The 19703-nt window shown below is 44.2% G+C and overlaps 1 protein-coding gene across 8 annotated transcripts in view; it reads right to left on the bottom strand.

Moving 5' to 3' along the window:
- LSAMP (limbic system-associated membrane protein) overlaps positions 1–19703 on the bottom strand; it is a 958106-nt gene that overhangs the window by 143336 nt on the left and 795067 nt on the right. For all 8 annotated transcript variants that reach the window (XM_021398268.1, XM_021398227.1, XM_021398247.1 and 5 more), the window contains one exon: positions 13276–13508. In XM_021398268.1, coding sequence (XP_021253943.1) covers positions 13276–13508 — 233 coding nt within the window. The remainder of the gene's footprint in view (positions 1–13275; positions 13509–19703) is intronic.

Here is a 19703-nt window from a genome sequence, read left to right as displayed (position 1 = left end):
ACTTGTGCAATTTATCTAGCAGAACCAAGTACACACCCTGGATTTGTTAAAACAAGGTGAATCCTTTATGATCTTGAATGGCTATGTCAAGCTGTTTACTAACTTTTGCTCCAGTCCTTTGGAGAACTGTGCACATGAGTTCAATCCCAGTTTCTCTTATGGAATGGCTTGGGTGCATCCTCTTCAGAGGAGGTTCAGGCACAGCTGACAAGGCCAGCCCACTCAGACATGCAGACAATGCCAGCTTTGGCTCCGTTGACCTGGGAAAATCCTCCAACAAAAACTCCACAGGTCCCAGGCTTTCAGATTCTTCCATGCACTCTTGTGCCACATAACACACACTCTTGGCATAGAGTTATAAAAACACCAGTGTGCCAGACTGTCCCAGCCTTCTCATTATTCCAGACTCTTTTAAGCAGAAAATAATCAACTAAAAAAAATGCATGTCTCAGAGCCACGAGGCACAACAGGGAATATGTAGGAGACCAGCCCCTCACCAGTGCCCAGAGCAGTGTCAGCATGATCTGTTCCAAAGGGTAGGACCACCACATAGCATGAACACGAGCCAGTCCACGCCATCTGGCCTGGAGTCCAGGGCTTTCTCTGGTACTGTCCACAGAGGCAGTACAGGCACAGCCAAGGTGTCAGCCTCAATTGCAAAGATGGTCTACAGGCTTTGCATACCTGTAAATACTCTCCTGGAACATGGTCAGACCACAAATTACATGAAACTTTCACAATAGTTTAAAACACACTCACTGCCATCCTCTTAAACAGGCTAAGGAGTTGGCAATGAGAAAGCCAAGGTACCCTAATTTGGAGTGCCAAGGTTGGCCTCTTTATGGATTTCTGTTCTCAGTCTCTTTCCAGTGGGTCAACAAATGGATTAAACTTTCAAAGAAGATCACAAATTCGAAGCTCTGTGCATGCAAAATCCTAAAGATCATTGCTGGATTTGTATAACCAAGGTCATAAGGTTTCTACAACAGAAAGTCCATTCTGTGGCTATTGGGGGAGTTTTATCCTTCTTTGCCAATTATTTTGTCTTTGCATTCACAACAGGAACATACCCAAAAGTCACATTCCCATTAGACTAACAAGAGGACAATCATTTTGAAGAGACACTCCAGACTACAGCTGCTGCAGTGGCAACTGCATGACAGCAACAAGAAATTCAGGATTAGGATCTTGCTTCTTGGCTCCTCTCCCTTTAGAAGGCTCTTCACACCATGTGCTTTACTTTGCCTGCCTTCACTGGCTTTTAACACGTTGATGGATATACTCACCACACAGCAAAGCTGAGAGCTGAACCTAACACAGCACTGACAGATGAGTCACTCACGCACTGATTTGGAGTATAGGCTACTCCAAAAATAATGCCTCCTCTTTCATTATGTCAGCCCGTGATGTCAGAGGCAGATGTTAATGGTATGGCAATAGAGGTTGAACCTTCTTGCCAGTATTGCTTTACATGTTGTTGCCGTGCAACAGATAACAGCAGAGGGGCAGCCTGGCAGAATGACCTCTGGTATGGAAGTATGGGTGAAGAAAAGGTGTGTCACGGACTTCCCCCATGCAGAAAAAATGGCACTCATTGACATTCATCGATGCTTGCTGAACATTCATAGAGACCAAACAGCGGATGTGAGCACAGTGAGGCAGTGGGCGGTGCGTTTCAGCAACATGAAAGGCAAGCCATGGTCCAGATGGCCATACACAGCTGTCACACCTCGAAATGAAGAGTGTCTTGATCAGCTCATCCATGTGAATTGGTAGATTATCGCCATGGAACTGCATATGGGGCTCAATACTGGTTTCAATTTGTTGGAAGAGACGGTTGCTATGTTGCAATATTGCAAAATTTGCAACAGAGAGGTCCCACTAATGTTCACACAGGAACAGACAGAACAACATAGGCAAGTTTGTCAAGAACTGCTGAACTAATAAGAGGCTGAAGGTGACAGTTTCCTGGATTGCACCATTTCTGGTGACAAGACATGGTGTCGCCACTACAAACTGGAGTCAAAATAGCAGTCCATGGAGTGGCAACATGTGAATTCCCCATCCAAGAAGCTCAGATGCATCCCACAGCACTGTCTTTTGGGATAGCAAAGGGGTGATCCTGCTGCATTTCCTGGAACATGGACAAACCATCAACTCTGACCACTACATCATGACACTCACTAAGCTGAAGGCTCAAACTTTCAGAGTCAGGCCAGAGAAGAAGACAACCTTTCTCTTGCAACACAGTAACACCAGGCCTCATACCAGTTGGAAGACCATGGAATATACTGCCAGTCTTGGCTGGACTATCTTACTGCACCTACAGTATAGTCCAGATTTAGCACCTTCTGACTTTCATCTGTTCAGACCAATGAAAAATGGACTGCATGGACAACGTTTTCCTATCAGTGAAGTTGTCATAGCCATTGTGAAACAGTGGGTCACCTCCGCTGGTGCAGACTTTTAGGAGCACAACATGCAAACTCTTGTTCATCGCTGATGAAAATGCATAGCTAATGGTGGTGACAATGCTGAAAAGGAGTGTTTTGTAGATGAGAATTTACTCTGTCAAACAGTGTTACTATACTCTTTATATCTGCTGTAGTTTTCACAGAAATAAATAGGAGGCATTACTTTTGGAGCTGCCTAGATACTTTATGCTAGTGCTGACATAAAACTTATTCTGACATAGTTCTAATCTTCTTGCAGATGATTTTGTTAATGGTTTCCAAGCCAGCTTGTGATGGCCCTGCCAGGCAGACCACTTCTAACCTCTCTCATAACCAAGTCCAACTGCAGCCAGGATGCTGGGAAAAGTGCAGCTCACAGGCTAAGAGCACCTACAGGTGAGACTCCATTGCATTAACAACACCATGAGAGTCCCTTCACCACACATTCAAAGGGAGTGTCTCCTTACCTTATAAAAGGCAAAAGACTTTTCTTATACTGCAGGCAGAGAACACTCAGAATGGAAAAGAGAAGATAATAGGCTGCCAGAGGCCCAATTTACGAACCCCAAAATTAATGAGTCATTCCAATTAAATTATTTGCCCTAAATTAAAACTTATCACCAAAATCCAATTCTCATTTCATTAAAGAGGACCTCCCTAGTTATCAATTTTTTTTTTTTTCTCCACAGATTTTTTTTTTAAAGGTAACCTTCATCGAATGGGAAGAAAAATGTAGTTGTATTCTACTTTTCTGTTTGAGGAGTCCATGAAAGTTTTACATTTTAACACTGTTTCTCATTCCTACATGTGTCCACGTAATAAAGATATTCCTGGAACAAACTCTAGAAGATTGGAGAAGTGCCATCAAGTAGACTATGTAAGGTAAATCCGACACATGAAGATGGAGAGAATTTTATAAGCAGCTTTGTCCAAGCCTCAATAACCGCAGCCTTTTGCTATCAGAACTGCCCATGCTCACAACTCCCATTTTTGGATTTCCAAAGGGATTTCCAAAGTGAAAGACAGACAAACAAGTGATGGCACTCCTGATGTGCCTTTGAGAAACAAACTGATCTCCTGATCCAGAATATCCCCAGACTTCCACACACGCGCCTCAAGAAGGGCTGGATTCCTCCTACCACAGGTCTCCCTACTGACAGTCCAAGCTGTGACAGACAGAGACTCAGTGTCACTGATGACAGCTACCATGTGCTAAATCAGATTGCCAAGGTGAGCCTTTGTTTCCTTCCCGGGAACAACCTGGATGCTGCTATTGCTTTTCTAATCCATTATCTTTCTCCAGTCCTCTGTTGGAGATTAACACACTTTAACTAATATTTACTTTTTTAAAGGCATTTTCAAAAGCTGAGGTTGATTTTGAGGAAGTGCTCTCTGTCTGAATACTCACTAAATGGAAGCCATATGTCTAAGTATCTGTTTCGTTTTTGTCTATTTCATTGTACTCACATTTGGCAAGTTATTTTTTCCCCTTAACTATCACATCTCAGGCTTTATTAAACCAAGCTGCTATTCTGTTATTTTGGAGATTTTTTTCCTCTTCAAGCAACCAACTACTGACGTTTTAGCAGCTATACAGGAAATGTGATATTAAGTCATTATTTTCTCAGAATGCTTCTTCGCTTTCTAGTGAGTAAGGAGCTGCTACCAGGGTAGCAATTCCAATATTTCTAAAGATAAAAAGAAGAGCTTGAGTGCTGAGAAAGCCATCAAAATCCAAACCCTGAAAACCTATTACTTAATACAGTTTATCATTTGTTGTTTTTGTGGAAAGTAGCTGGAGGCATATCCTGCAAGATATAGCTTACATGCACACCAGAACGACAGATGACACATTTGCTGGGAAGTGAGATGATGGCCAGCAACTGGATAGAGACAAATCGTAGGAGCACAAGGTTACAGCGAGATGGCTGGGATCAATATGCCCTGTGCAGACACAAACACGTGGTAGGAAGACACAGTCCAGATAACATACCTCTCTGCCTTCTCTCACCTTCAAATCCCAAAGTCACCTTTACAAGGACAGTCTCACATTAGAAATATTATTACCTTGTTTCCTTTCCCGATGTGCCAATTTCTTTCTGTCTGTAATTAATTCATATTAAATTGAAAGCTTTTAAAGCAGGAAATAAATTTGCTTCTTTCTACAAGTCTGGATGTTGTTTTTGAACTGTTGGCTCAAACTAGGTTTATTTTACAATCTGTTTCTAGCCAATTCCAATTTCAGATGAAGTTCTGGCGCCAATGAAACAAAATTCCCCTTAATTTCAGTGGAATCACAATTTTGATCCAGGTTCTTATCCACTAACACACAGCTATAAGTGCAGACAGTAACACATCAGCCAAACCCATGGACCTTGAACTGGTGGGCCCCAGGAATCTGGAATTTGAAGTGAATCCCATATGGAGCTTTGGGCATGGCAGATTTGCAGTATCTACTCCACAGGAACCAGTGAAATAAGAAAAACACTGAAAAGTAACACACTGTTCTATGAGTTAACAATGCCTGGCTCATCACAGCTAGGTGTCTTAGGTCCTCCTGTCTCATCTCTTGGACAGCCTTTAGAGCCCTTGACCAGTTTTGGTCAACATGGCACCAGCCAGCTGGCACTCCCATAGCTCTAAATCAAGATGTAGCTGAGAACCTTTTTGTATGCCCCGCCAGAAAGGGATGCAGTAGGAGACTGGGAGACATTGGTGGGAACGTTTTAGGGCAGGGTCAAGGTCTCAGTGGATATGAGAGGTGCTGGAGGTAGCTGAACAGAGGATTACCAAGAGGAAGGACAGGCAAACAGCATAACCATACAAACAAAATCCTACATACTCTGTTTCCTTAGCAAGCCAAGCTAACTTCAGCATCTCTGAGGCTTGAATATAATAAAAACTCAGCTAAGCAAACCACAAATCTAGCTAACCTCAACTTGGCAGTATTTCTTTCAAATGAAAGGAAGAAAATAAAATGGATAATAAAGCTACAGAAAAGGTTGATCTGAGACAGAGAAAGGTGGAGCATGATTAACCTTACCTCTCATCTGTAGTGCAAGCAAAAATACAAGCTGATCCTAAAATTTCTAGCAGAAACTAGCTATACATCTTCTCTTATTATTCTAGGTTAGAAATACAAAGCTTTAGATTAGATCAGATCTTGTGAGAAATTTTTCTTCTTATAAAAACAGTCATTGCTCATCTTCAAACCACTAAACAGTTACAGGCTTGTTATTTAGAATAAATATTATGAGGGCTGCTCTGAAAGTAATGCCTTTTATTTCATTATGTTGGCCCACAATGTGAGAGGCGGATGTTGGTGGTATGGCAGTAGAGGCTGAAGCTTCCCACCAATATTCCATTACATGCTGTTGTGTTGTAACAGATGGCAGCAGAGGGGCAGTCTGACAGAATGGTGTCTGACATGGAAGTGCAAATGAAGCAAAGGTGTATCACTGAATTCCTCCATGGGGAACAAATGGCACCCATTGACATTCATCAACATTTGCTGAACGTTTATGGAGAGCAAACAGTGCATGTGAGCACCGTGAGGTGGTGGGTGGTGCATTTCAGCAGTGGTAACACTGACAGTGGTGCACCTCCGCTGATGCAGAATTTTCGGAGCATGGCATTCAGGCTCTTGTTCATCGCTGGCAAAAATGCGCAGCTGATAGTGGTGATTATGTTGAAAAACTGTGTTTTGTAGCTGAGAATATGCTCTATCAACTAGTGTTATGGTACTCTTTGTATCCGTTGTAGTTTCCATGGAAATCAACAGGAGGTGTTACTTTCAGAGCACTTTTCATTTGCAAAACAAATTCTCACTCAACACTGACAAGACATTGGTCGTCATGTAGGGAGTAAGCATCAGGAATATACTACTTTAGTTAGGATGTCAAAGGGGCTATATCCTGTTACGGGCAAACTGAGTCGAGGTTCAAAGCTTGCAACAGGTCAAAACAACTCTTTTGCTACCATGGACACTGCTGTTCCAGCCACAAGAGAAGAAATATGCTTCAATATAAGATTAATGGCTATTTGCACTCTCTCAAGGGTTAGCAGACAAGGGGCTAAATTCTTGCTGTTTATGGAGCTGAAAGCAAATATTGTCACTACACCATTGCCTTACAGCCCAAGCTAAGACATGGGATGGTAGACTGAGAAAATTAGACAAAGAAATATCAGGGGAAAATGTTTCACACACTGGTCTGAACCTAGAATCAGCTGAACAGGCAAAATCACACAAAGTCAGATGATACTTATCTAAAGAGACCACTCAAGCTAAGATGAGTTATATATATACGGAACTGGATTATCATATCAAGACCCTTCCTCCCAGCCACAGGAGAACATTCAGTGCATTTTATGCAACACTTTTTCCTCCAAAATGAGTAAGCAATTTTTGAAGTATTCTGTTTTTGTCTCTTGCCTGCACCTGCAAAGCAAGCACCAAAATATTTCCAGAAAAACCTCCTGATTTACGCACTAAGAGCTGAGCGCCAACCTATAAAACAGAGCCAAAACCTACACTGCATAGTAACATTCCAGCCCTGCCTAGAGATAGGAAAATAGAAGTTAAGAGGAATCAGGACACTATGGGGATGGGTAGATGGTAAACTATGAAACACCGGGTGCAATTTCTTGTAATTTATGGGTTTGGGCAAAAAAAAAACAACAAAAAAAAACCACACACAAAAAAAAAACAACAGCACAGAAAACCTAGAAAGGCTGCCACCAATACTACTGTGCGCCTGAAATTCTAGAATTACTTTGCTGGTAGGAAATTACAGTCTACAATCATAACAGAAGGGGGGCAGCAAGATCTACTGTGCTTCGGTTCCCCAAGATGATTCTCTGCTCTCTCGGCTTATTTTCCCCACCAAACTGATCTGCTGTCACTTCCTCCTGTGCACGCTGGTCCTGTCTCTCCCAGCCCAGTAGTAATCCAAATTTATCTCCTCCTTCCAATCTTTTCTTCTTCTCCTGCACCGCTCCCAGTAAAATGATCTTTTTTTCCTCCCTCCCAGAAAATTCATACTCCCATGTTATCTCATTATTCTTTGCAACAGCATGCCAAATTTGCTGTCGTTTTCCCACTGGAGCTATGTCCTGAAAAAGACAAAGTGGTCTGTGCTCATTCTTACCTACTGCAGACTCCCTGGAATTGAAAATGCTACAGTACTAGCACTCAGAAAGATCCTTCCGAATTCTGGGCTCTGCGCCCACCAAGTGGGAAAGAAAACGTGTCTCAGAGAACAGCATCTGACTCCAACATTCTTATTGTTTGGCTAGCAAAAGAAAAACAGCTTCAGCTCTCTTCAAGTCGTTCTGTTTCTAGCACAGGTCAGAGGGGTGAGAAGGCCAGAAATGCCATGGGAAGATGGGCCCCCACCAAAGCTCTGCTGAGCTCGAACCAGCTCTGGTCTCCAGTGACCACCTGCAAGCACTGATAACCACTGACCCCATATCTGTCAGGGAATAAACTGGAGGAGAATGACAGAAAGGAGTCTAGAAAGGCTAAAAGGTGCACAGCACCACACGGACTGGCCTCCCTGGGCTCCCCTCTGCAGTTGCTGAAGACACGTTGACATTTCTGTGCATCAGCTCGTCTGATGAGGTTTGGATTGCTTCTTTAAACTGAGATGGTCTGGGTCCTAGAAGGGCCTGCTTTTCCTCATTAGTGATAAAGGGAGTCCAAGGTGACTCATCCCAGTGGAAACATCTACATGTGGTCACATGAATCCCTAACTGGCTTAGCACCAAGGTGTCCAGCAACATTTATATCTGATATTTGACTTGAGGTTCCATAAAAGACGCTAGTGTTCCTTGCTCCAGTTGTGTGCAGAAACACTTCCCATAACTCTGAAGTCTAAGGCAGAATTTTCCCCTACCATTATCTTCAGCAGTGAGGGCAAGGGCTGCGTGGATGGAAAACCCCCTTCCTCCTCAGCCCCAGAACTGTATCTTACCAAGGAGCTCACTGCCAGGGCAGTGTTTATACGCAGGAAGCCTGGCTAGCTTCAGCTGCCTTTGTGGACAAGGGATTTTGCTCTGTAGTGTGCACACCAAGTCCTTTAATTTTCGGGAAGTGGCTAGAGAAGGGCAACAGCTAATCTACTATATGGAGTTAATAAAAAATTTTCAATGGTTAAATCTCAGCATCAACAAATACATCTTTATACCACTTTGAAACAATGAATGGTCAATTCTGAGTCTTTGTAAGCAAGGAGCTCTACAAAGGCCACGTGTAATGGAGACAGGCTACACCCTGTGTGGTTCTTTCCACACAATAACGCCTATCATCAGATGGGAGGAAAACTGGAGGATTTGGCCTTTAGCTGGTACACATTGATTTCAAGTTTGTGATTAGGGCTGGGCAGTAAACAAGAATTCCTCTTCATGAAAACTTGCTGCTGATGCTTCCAAATTTGTTTTTGTTCTGCCAAAATGACAAAGCCCTTTTGAATTTTTGTCATGAAATAAACATCTAAACAAGGGAGAGCACACATCCTTTGAACTGCCAGTAACTGAGAATCACAAGAAATGTTAGAGGCTGCAGGAGTCCCAGAGTCTGAGCTAAAAGGCAAGCGTGACTTCTCCATATTCCAGATATGACCATTAGCTTTTAGATAGATAGTGGTAATTCCATATTTTTTTTTCTCTTCCCAGTTTTGACCACAAAAGGAACCTAAGACCTCTAAAACCTTCTTGATCAAATTTTAATCAAAGCCAAAACCAGTCAAATATTTTTGTTTCACTGAAAAGTTCCCAACTGCCTCCGTTCAGTGATGCCTTGCTGTAAAGTCTCTTGACAGCAAAACCAGCAACCATCTGCTTGCTCCTAGCTGAGAGTTACTTAGCTTGAGCTGGACAGGTTTAAGTCTTCATTGCCAAAAGTTTTAAACCCTATGCCTGCTAATATCTCTGTGTCTTTGTGCCTGTGACCCTGCTAAGTGAGGACTACAGGGATTTATCCTCTGACATTTATTTATGACTGAAAAGGGCCGGAGGCTACAGCCCTAAAAGAACCCAAGACAGAGCTTGGAAAGGGGCAGCCACCAGGTTCCCTTTATGACTCAATCTCCTAGAACAAGTTACAGAGCGTACTGGAACAAACAATTACACTTCCCGTTTATAAACACCTAGAGGATAATAATACAGTAAAGGAAAAAATAACCAATGCCCTTTTGGCAAGCATATATCTTGTCACCCCTTTTTTTAATAGGATAACTGGCATAGTGGATAAAGAGGGAGCAGTGTGTGATATATCTTGACTCGAGCAGGCCTGACAGCCTCCTGAACAAGCTAAGAAAATATGGCAGATATTAAATCACCATCAGAACGCTTCGAAGAGCTGCAATCAAAAGACTATCTGTGGGGAGGGAGGTTTTTTGGGTTGTTACCACAGTCCTCTTCGTGCCCTGATCTCCTTAACACTTCACTTAACACCTTTGGGATGCAACAGAAAGAGGGCACCTGTCTTTCAACGAGGACACCAAGTTGGGGGCTGCTGCAAGTACCTTGGAGACCAGAATGATGAGGAAACCGAAGTGGATGTCTCCATGGAGAAACCAACTGGATGGAAAGCAACAGCAGCAAGGACTAAGTGCTGTGCTCAGGGAGGGGGAAATCACAGTCAATGCTCAACTGCAGAAGTGGAGAATGGGCAGCAAGTTACAACATGCTGCAGGCCACTACCTGAGGGTTAGAGAGCTGTGGGAACTAAATTAGAGAAAGCAATCAGGTTCTCTTATAAATAAAAGGTGAATTTCATCTCAGTTAGTTAAGTGAAGCATGATATGCAAAACATTACAGTCAATTATTTGCCTTTCATCTGCACAAATGAGTCCCAATCTGGAACTTTTGCTTTGGTTTTGGACAGTATATTTAAGGAAAAGTGTTGCCAAATTATACACTAGTGAAAAAAGTACAATGTCAGGGGTGAAAAATACAACTTGCAAGAAATCAGCCTGTTAAGTTGGACTTGAGGGGTCTAAGACACAGGGTTTAATGGAGAGGTGAAAGGTAGTTTTGAGGAAGAGGAGGATAAATTACCATCATCTGTTGGGAAGGATCATAAATATTTAGTAACAAAAATCAGTCATACCTTAGTAAAAGGTTTCCAAGCACAACAACCATGAGATAAGGGCCACGCATGGCTTTCGAGGTGTGGCCAATTCTTAGGAAACATCAAAACCCACCTCTTTCAGCCAGCATTGTAGTTATGGAAGTGGCCTTCCCTATTTATAATGCACCAAAGCAGTACCTACCTACTTCTTAGTCTCCGATATAGCTATCCTATCTGCTTCTTGGGCTGAAGGGCTGGGCTTTCACAGTGACCATCTAGGTGAGGCTGCAGAACGGCGAGAGTCTAAGGCCCTGCCTTTGGTACCCAGTGCACTGGAGCAGAGACCTGGGGCATCACTAACTGAGCAAGACAACGGGCATGAGCACAGCAGCTCTCTGTTAGCAGTCACAGCAGGATATCTGGTGGCAAGAGGGGGCAGCACAAGCCTGATTGCTTAAAAGGAACTTTAGATAGTCAGCCCAGGCATCCTCCTGCCAGACCACCACGCCAATCAACTAACAACCCTGTTGTTTATTTTTTCAGGAGCTGCATCCTATTTATTTATTTTTAAGTTTGGGATGCCCACAGCTTTATGTAGTCCATGTTTTTAATTTTCTAACACAAAAGCATGAGAAGGAAATAAATTATACTATCTAAAAAACCTCAAAAGCTTAGCACACAACTCAATATCCAAACTCCTCCCATTTGCACTAGTGACAGACTATTTTTTAGGCAAGCAAACTGCACGTCTGGGAATAATAATAATAATCAATATGAGAAAATGATACTGTGAGAGAAAAGGGATATTTTGCAATATATGCTAGTTTCTAATAAATTAGTTTTATTAGTTAAGATTATTTAAAATAAATTATTCATTACTTTTAAACTAATAAAAATACGGTTTAAAATAAGCCTAATTCCTCCAAATTGTAAAGGAATTCGTATTTATATTTCCGTCTTTTTTTTTTTCTTTCTCTTAAACAGACCGTATTTACTTTTAGAAAAATTGAAGCTGCGAGCTTCATCTAATTACAGAATTCTGGGACCTAAGGCTTAAGAAGTGAGCATGATATTGCAGTGGGTCTTCTGGTAAATCCATGGAACACGTTAAGCAAAGATTATCCACGGACATTGTGCTTAGAGCCATGTTCAAGTGTGCCAGTACCTGAATTCTCTCATCCTCAGAAAGGTGGCAGTAGCTCAGAGCTGGACACCCACACATTTAAGTGAAAGCTCAGCTGGAGAACTCAATTCTGCTGCTTACGCTTCTATCTAATAGGCACAAATAAAATTAATAATACATGTGTGTGGCTCTAACATTCATTCATACCTGTATTTTTCTTGACAGGTAAATGGAAACTGCGTGCGGTCAAACTTTACCGGCAATAAACTACCTGCATGGTTGCAGCAAGCAGCAAGGCTGGGTACACCTCCAGGGCTGTGTGAGTGCATTTCATGCTGCGCGCATTCCCTCAAACTCTCCAGCAGTCCAGGAGACCTGCTCTGTGTGCTGGTGCCCATCACTCCTCACACTGCTGAAGGGGGATTTTGCACAAGACAGATTGGGAACCTTCATTCTCACGGCACTCACACGTAAGGCATCACCTCTGACCACACATCACGACTTTGCCTGGCAGATGAACGCTCAACATGCTAGCTAGCCCTGAGCTGGCCAAGGAATAGCAGCAAGAGGAGAGACCGTTTGTACATACATTTATAGACAGAGTGATCCAAACATTAGCCGTGAGAAATGAAATTCAGAGCATTTCTGGTTGCTAGACAAATCAGAAGAGACAACAAATTCCTGTCTGACTGATAACAAAGAAGCTGAACGCATCTGCAGTACGTATTAAACACAGCCATACGTACCTATCTATTTAAGCTAATCTATAAATATTTTAGATAAATAGCCAGATAGAATTGTGGGAAGATTAAAAAAAAAAAAGAGTCAACTGTTTTGTTTGCTATTCTGGTCTAGGCAGGATGGAACAAGCAAACTCCATAATGCCCTTACCAGTAATTGGTGACCTCCTTGATGTGTTTACTCTCTATTATACCAAGCATGCAGGCAGGCAGACAGGGCAATGCTGCTTCAGATTGCCAAGTTTCCAGTTCCCTGTAACATACGCAGGAGGAGGGCAGCTAAAAATGGAGTGTGTAACATAAGGTAGGCGGCAGCTACCACAGGTACCAGGTTTCACACATGCCTAGAGACAGTGCACCCTGCAAACCAGTGACCCTGCACAGAAAAACATCCAGGAAAATTAATTCCCCAGCCTTGCAAAAGGCTGACAACAGAAAGCCAAAAAGCACAACACTCTTGCTGATGTAAGAAAAAAGAAAGAAAATCTGAGGAGAGAGATGGTGAAGAAACAAGAGGGCTAACTGGGAATACACAAGGCAAGCACCACATCCCAACAAGTGGCACCGTAAACAAATGCATTCCCCTCAGAGCCAGAATGACCAGAGCCAAGAACCAGATTTGTATCTAGAATATGCCTTGGCATCACTGATGTCCCCTGCTCTGTCCGTGCTTTGGAAAGGATAGATTGATGTCAGAGCAAAGCTACGCCATGCCGCAGAGGAAGGGAATAGTCCTGCTGGCTCCTAATCCCTAAAGGGATTGCTCACTCCTGGCTGCCACTGCAAGGTCCACAGCCTACTGGCTCTGTGGCTTCCCTATGAAGGACACAGACTCTTCCACCCCCCGTGTTCTTCTCTCTTTGCTCTCTTCTCAGGCATGCTGCTTACCTTGCACAATCAAGTAAACCTGGGAAGTCTTGGGGTGATGCTGTGTCTGCACTGAACATGTATAGGACCCCTCATCGTAGACATCCACTTTCTGGATCCGCAGGCTGTACTCCAGGGGGTTTCTCTTCTCCAGCTCTACTCGAGGGTCCAGGGACCACTTGTCTTCTCCAGCAAAAATGATGCCAGAACGGTTTAGCCAGGCCACCTTGGAGCTTCTGTCTTCTACATAACACCTGCAGAAGGTCAGAAAAAGTGAGAGAGAGATTAACAAACATTTCCATTTTGTCCCTTTCCTTTACTACATTGCTCAGGAACTGTTTAGTACAGTCCTGATAGTACAGCAGCTCCTCACCACCATGGCCCGTGGCCCGTTTCTTTCACAAGGATTTTTTGAAGGGCTTCATGGACATTTGGGATTCGGGGTGGTCACAACTCCTGATCTCACTTCCTATTGTCTGTGGCCTACACATGCACAACAAATGAGTTTGCAAGGCCACGAGAGATCCCAGCCACCATATCTCTTCTAATTGCCAGTAGGAAAGGTCACAAGGGTCACATGCTCCCCCCTCACCTTCAGAAGTATACAGAGGAGTTGCATTCCCAGCCCCCTGCCAGTCTAGAGGGCAAGAGCTCTCAGGGCTCCAGCTTTGTCAGCTCAGCACACAACTTCTCCATCCCTCATTTTCAGCAGCACAAGGAGAGGAAGCTGTGGTGCTCAGCTCACAGCTGAAGAAGGCATGGGGGCTCAACTCCTCTCTTTCCTGGCAGCTGTACCCAGCAGGGTCAGGCTCACAGAGGCTAAGAAGGTCTGTCCGTCAGCAGCCTGCAGGACAGAGAAGTTCAGCCTCCAGAGTTTTCGCTCCTCCATCTCTCAGAGCTCTGCTCACAGCCTCCTGGCATCCAAATAATCTAGCACCTTTCCCCGGCACTATTCAGGCATGTGTTGCCTTTGAGAGAGAAAAGAGAGAGGATAAAGATTATCGCTTCGAGATAAGACAAATATTTGACAGTAGGCTAGTAGGCTTTCACACAGCCTCTTAGCACGGGTCAGACATTTTCCAAGTTCCTCTGCTTGAGTGCATTTAATTCAGGCCATGCCACAGCTGTGTCCTGTGTGACATGATGCCACCACACGGCCAGCACTTCCCACCTGCCTGCTCTGTGGATGCTCTCTGGGTTGTTCTGGGTTACCTGGCAGCAGGAGGAAAGCCAGGCTGTGTGGGAGTAGCTGAGAGGCTCACCAAGCTGCTGGCCAGGCTGGAAGCAGGCCTGATTTGACAAACATTTACTTTAGAGAGCAGCCCAAAAGACCCCAGCCCAGGGTACAATCTTTTTCAAAGGTATTCCAAGCTCCTCTGTGCACATTTTGGATTTGTGAGAATCCCGAGGGGGATGGCGTCGAGAAGCTAAGCAGATTAACAGCTGCAGCTAAACTCAGTGGGCGTTGAAGTTTCTTAGTCACTTCTGAACCCCCAGCACATCTATCTGTATGAGCAGAGTACAACAGAGCCAGCACAGCACCAACACAGTCATGCTGCTTTCCGGACCTGCACCATATGGCACAGCACCATGGCTCTGCCTGGAGGCAGGCAGGGCATTTCTGTGCCATACTCTGTGATGAGGTGCAAAGATGTCCCTGCCACGTCCCTTGGGGATGCTCACCCAGATACCCTCAGTGGCTGAGAGGAGGAGGAGAAGCACTACATAAGATAAAAACTGTGTCATAACCTGTTGCGTGCTGCTTTTGCCTGGGGTCATCCCTAGGCCAGTGGTACAACCAAAATAATGTGAGAGGGAGAGAGAAAGAGAAGGCAAGGAGGAAAAGTGGAAGAGTGAGCAAACTGGATCTGAGCTTCTCATCTGGCTATACCTGTTCCTCTAAAAATGCCACAGAAAATCAATGCACAAGTGTGGAAATTCCAAGCCCTGACACGCTCCAAACATACACCCAGGTTTCCCAGCATGTCCGTTTGCACACACACACCCTCTTACTCTGCCAGAGATGCCACCCAGCCTTATGGATCATGCTTTAATAAGGATTTATGGTGATGATTTTCACAGTGTAATAAGTGCTAATTCAATACTAATAGAATATTAAATGGCATGTTAACTGACATTTTAACTGCAAGGCAATGGGAGCAAGGCATCTGCAAGATATCAAATGGTTCTTATCGTTCACTAATAATCAATAAACAAGTTCACTGAGATAGTCAAACACTTTTCATTAGGCTTATTGAAAGCATTACCATCAGTGCTAGTGAGTGCTAATAAACTATTTGTGATCCATCCATTTAGCTTTTCCTTGTGGTTTCAGGTTTAATTTCTTGACATCTGCTGATGCAGCTACTGAGAGGGGCGGCGAGCGGTGATGGTCATGTCTCGGACAATCACTGCAGGGACTCAGGAACTATTGATCTTAGCACCAATTCAATCCATGCACACAGAAGGAAAAGAAAACTTCCTGCTATGCCTCTTTAGCCTCTGCTGTCTCATAATAATAATAAAAAACTAACTAAAAATAAAACAAAATAAAACAAAAAATACAATATAATTTGGTTCCTTAATGATTTTTAGCTACTGCGCCATTTCTAGCTGCTACTACTTTCCATTCCTCACTCAGTGCCTAAGAATCGTGTAAGAATCATCCAGGGGAGGACAAGTGGAAACTGGTACTGGAGAAAGGCACCTGGACATCCTCACGCACATCTCTCAGCCACCATTTCCTCACGTGCAAAATGCAGAAAATGGTCCTGGGCCATTTCACAGGAGAAAATGGAAGGAATAATGCCTTCACCATATGAAAATGCTTTGGGATCTTCACCCAGAACTGTCACCTCTAACGTACTACAGGAAAAACTAAACACATGACGCAAAGAAAATCTTACCTGGCTCATTTTCTCCAGAGGAGATACGCTCTGTTGCTGCTGACTGCAGACATTTATTTGCACAGCCAGGATCAGCTTCACATTGCAGCACTGCTAGGAGAAGCACTAATACTCGTCAGCTAAAAGCCCTCTGTTTGGAGGTCCACACCTAGAGCCAAGCAATCGTTCTGCTGCAAGGGACTGCAACAACATCACAGCTGTGGGACGCTGACAGCATTCTGTGGTGGCCTGTGCCCCGGGCTGAGGTAGATCATCACTGGGGACGAAGGGCTGCACTGATGATGCTATCTGGGGTGAGGAGGAGGAGGCACAAGAGCCAGGCCTCACCAAAGCTTTTCCTGTTCTACACTGGAGAAAGCTGCTCAATAGCTATGGCCCTGGGCTACAGAGATGGAGCAGAGTGTTTTATTGCCTTCATGGAGGTCTCTTCAGGTTAAGTTCAACGCTGTGTTTGGAAGGGTGGGTGGTACTGAGAACCCACACTGACGATGAGACAAGAAAGAATCCCTGTAAGACCTGATGAAGCAGCTGTTTAAATGATTATTTTATTGTCTCAGGGTTTTTACAGCATTACCAATCATGTATTGGGTCCCCTTGACTTTGGGATAATGGTTTATGTAGTAATTTCCAACCTAGAATCACCTAGGTTGGAAGAAGACTCTTAAGATCATCAAGTCCAAGCATTCACCTAAAACTACCAAGTCTGACACTAAGCCATGCCCCTTGGTGCCATGTCCACGCATCTCTTAAAAACCTGCAGGAAAACAATGCTACTGCCTCCTGCTCAGCCCCATCCAATGCCAGACCACCCTCTCCATGAAGAAATTCTTCCTGATATCTAATCTCAGCATCTTCTGGCACAATTTTAGGCCATTTCCTCACAGACTACCACTTGTCACCTGAGAAAAGAGGCCAACAGCCACCTCGCTACAACCTCTTGTCAGGTAGTTGCAGAGGGCAATGAGGTCTCCCTTGAGCCTCCTCCTCTCCAGACTGAACAGCCCCAGTTCCCTCAGCTGCTCCTCATATATCTCGTGTTCTAGCCCCTTCACGAGCTTCTTTGCTCTTCTCTGGAAGCATTTTAGCAACTCGGTATTCTTCTGGTAGTGAGGGGCCCAAAACTGAATACAGTGGTCAAGGTGCAGCCTCACCGATGCCATGTAGAAAGGGACAATCCCTACCCTTGTCCATGTGGCCACACTATTTTTGATGCACGCTGGGATGCCATTGTCCTTCTGAGTCAGCTGGGCACACTGCTGGCTCGTGTTCTTCCCTCACTTGGGGGAAAAATAAACTATGTGGTTTCAGACTGCATTTTCTGCACTCTTTCCCCAAAACACATTCCAGCAACGGCCCTATGTCACCATTTTCCTACTCCTCACTGATCACTGTTTTCCCATTAACCCTTTGGTCATCCCTTTGCCAGCCAGCCTGTGTTCAGGTGCGTGGCCTGCCACGCATACCACACATGGCAACCTGAACTCTGACCTACAGTGCTTGCTGGGGAACATGGCCACTTTTTGCCTCAGGATGTCATGACCTAATGTGGACCTGGCCTCAGCGCGGATGTGGGCTTTGCACATCTGCACCGGGCAAGGGCACCCTAAGCTGTGCATGGCAACTGGAGATGCCATCATCTGTTGAGCCTGCGCTGTGTTTTGGCTCTACTGCGCTGTGACCTCGGTCAGCACACCTTTCTGCAGCTTTTGGGGTACCTCATCACTCATGTGACAATTCTGGTCCCTGCACCGCTGCTCACTCTCCATCTGACCTGCATGAGTGCCCTCTCCAATGCTTGGTATGGCAGGCAGCCCAAAGTCTTTCTGCTCTGCTGATTAGAAACCTTTTTTTTTTTTTTTCTAATTTTAAGTCTAGATTTATTCATGGCTGGATTATATCCATTCCCTCTCATGCCAACACCATCCTTTAGCTTAAATAACTTTTCTCTCTCCTGGGTGCTTATCTTCCAGTGTGTTCACTGAGAGCAATCATATTCCCTCTCAGCCTTCATTTTGCTGGGCTCAACAAGCCAGACTCTTCTAGTTTCTTCTTGTATGATAGACTCTCCATTGCCCTAAACATCCCAGTAGCCCTTCTCCGCACCTGCTCCAGTCTGAACTCCTCTGCCGTGACCAGAATTCGTACCCAACTTTCTAGATGAGGTCTCCCCAGTGCCTTGTACAGAGACATTCCTGTCTCGCTCTCTCTAACATCAACTGTTTTTAATGAAAGCAAAAAGGATTGCAACCAACGAATATGACTATCAGTGCAGAACTGCTCATGTGCTGTGAGCATCCTCATCTCTCAGTCCATTCGATACGGATGGAAAATGAAATCCAAGGGAATTCGCCAAAAATATTCCAGCCTAAAAATGAGAGCTGCATGGGCTCTCACTAGCAGACACACAGCTGGTTTCCCATGGGTTTTCTTTATGTTAAAACGACTTCTTAAGAGCAGAGGTTTCTGTTTTCTGTATAGGAAAAAAATATCAAACCCAAAATTACAGTAATTGTTATGCCAGTACTCTCCTGGGGTGGATGTAACTATACCAGAACAAGAGAACTTATACTGGCTTGATTTATAGCTCTTCCCATCTTCTGGGGATCAGTATACCTGCATAAACAGCTCTAGTCCACATTCATTCAAGCAGAGGTACCTTTTAATGATATCAGTATGAGCTGCTATGAAGAAAGTTAACTCCATCCTGGCCAGACCCAGTACATTTCAGATCTCCAAATAATGCTCCTAGAGCTTCCATCAGGGTCTTGCACCAGGATCAGATGGGAGGATGAGATTGTTGAGGAAAGACCACGAGCTCCCTCCTTTTCCCTTTCGGGACTTGTTGGTGTCCCTTTTTGGTTCAGCCAGAAGCCTGATTCTGATTGCCATGAAGCATGACTAGGTGATGCTAATCAGCTACTGATCACACAGCCTCGGTGTGAAACATCCAGCCATGAGTGTATGCCTCACTTGGCTGTCTGCAGCCTCTCGTAGCATCACTGGGGCCTCTGCACTGTCAAAAGGGGAAACCAGGGAATAGCAGAGATGATGCAAGATGGCAGTGGGGAACATTGCCAGAGGATTTGTCTTTGGGTTTCACTGCACTTACGCCAAGGATGCTGTGCTTTTACCATCAGCAGGACATGAGCTGACATCTAAAAAGCACCTGCAGTCACTTAGGAACTGAAGCTCACTGAAAGACAATTAGCCTCTGCTGGGAACTGGATATTGGCTTTTACACTGAATTTGTAGAAGGACCTGAAACTAAACAGCAACTCAAGAGTCTCTGTACTATTATAATTTTTTTCTGCTTTGGGAATACACCAAGAATGGGCCTGGGAGCGACTGATAAGTTACAGGCTATCATCCCCTTTACTTTCCTTCACAAAATTCAGTGTTGGAGATGGCCTGTTCCTTCTGCCTGAGCCCCCACTGCCTGGTAGGTAACTTTCACATGCTCACCATAGAAGAGCAACTTCCAAACTTTCCCTTGGTTTTCTTCTTAAAAATAATAACAAAAAAAAAAAAAAAAAAAATAGAACT

Source organism: Numida meleagris, chromosome 1, assembly GCF_002078875.1.
Source record: "Numida meleagris isolate 19003 breed g44 Domestic line chromosome 1, NumMel1.0, whole genome shotgun sequence".
In the NCBI taxonomy this organism is placed as follows: domain Eukaryota; kingdom Metazoa; phylum Chordata; class Aves; order Galliformes; family Numididae; genus Numida; species Numida meleagris.
The sequence above is the reverse complement of the archived record's forward strand: the minus strand, read 5'-3'. Positions and strand labels throughout refer to the sequence as shown.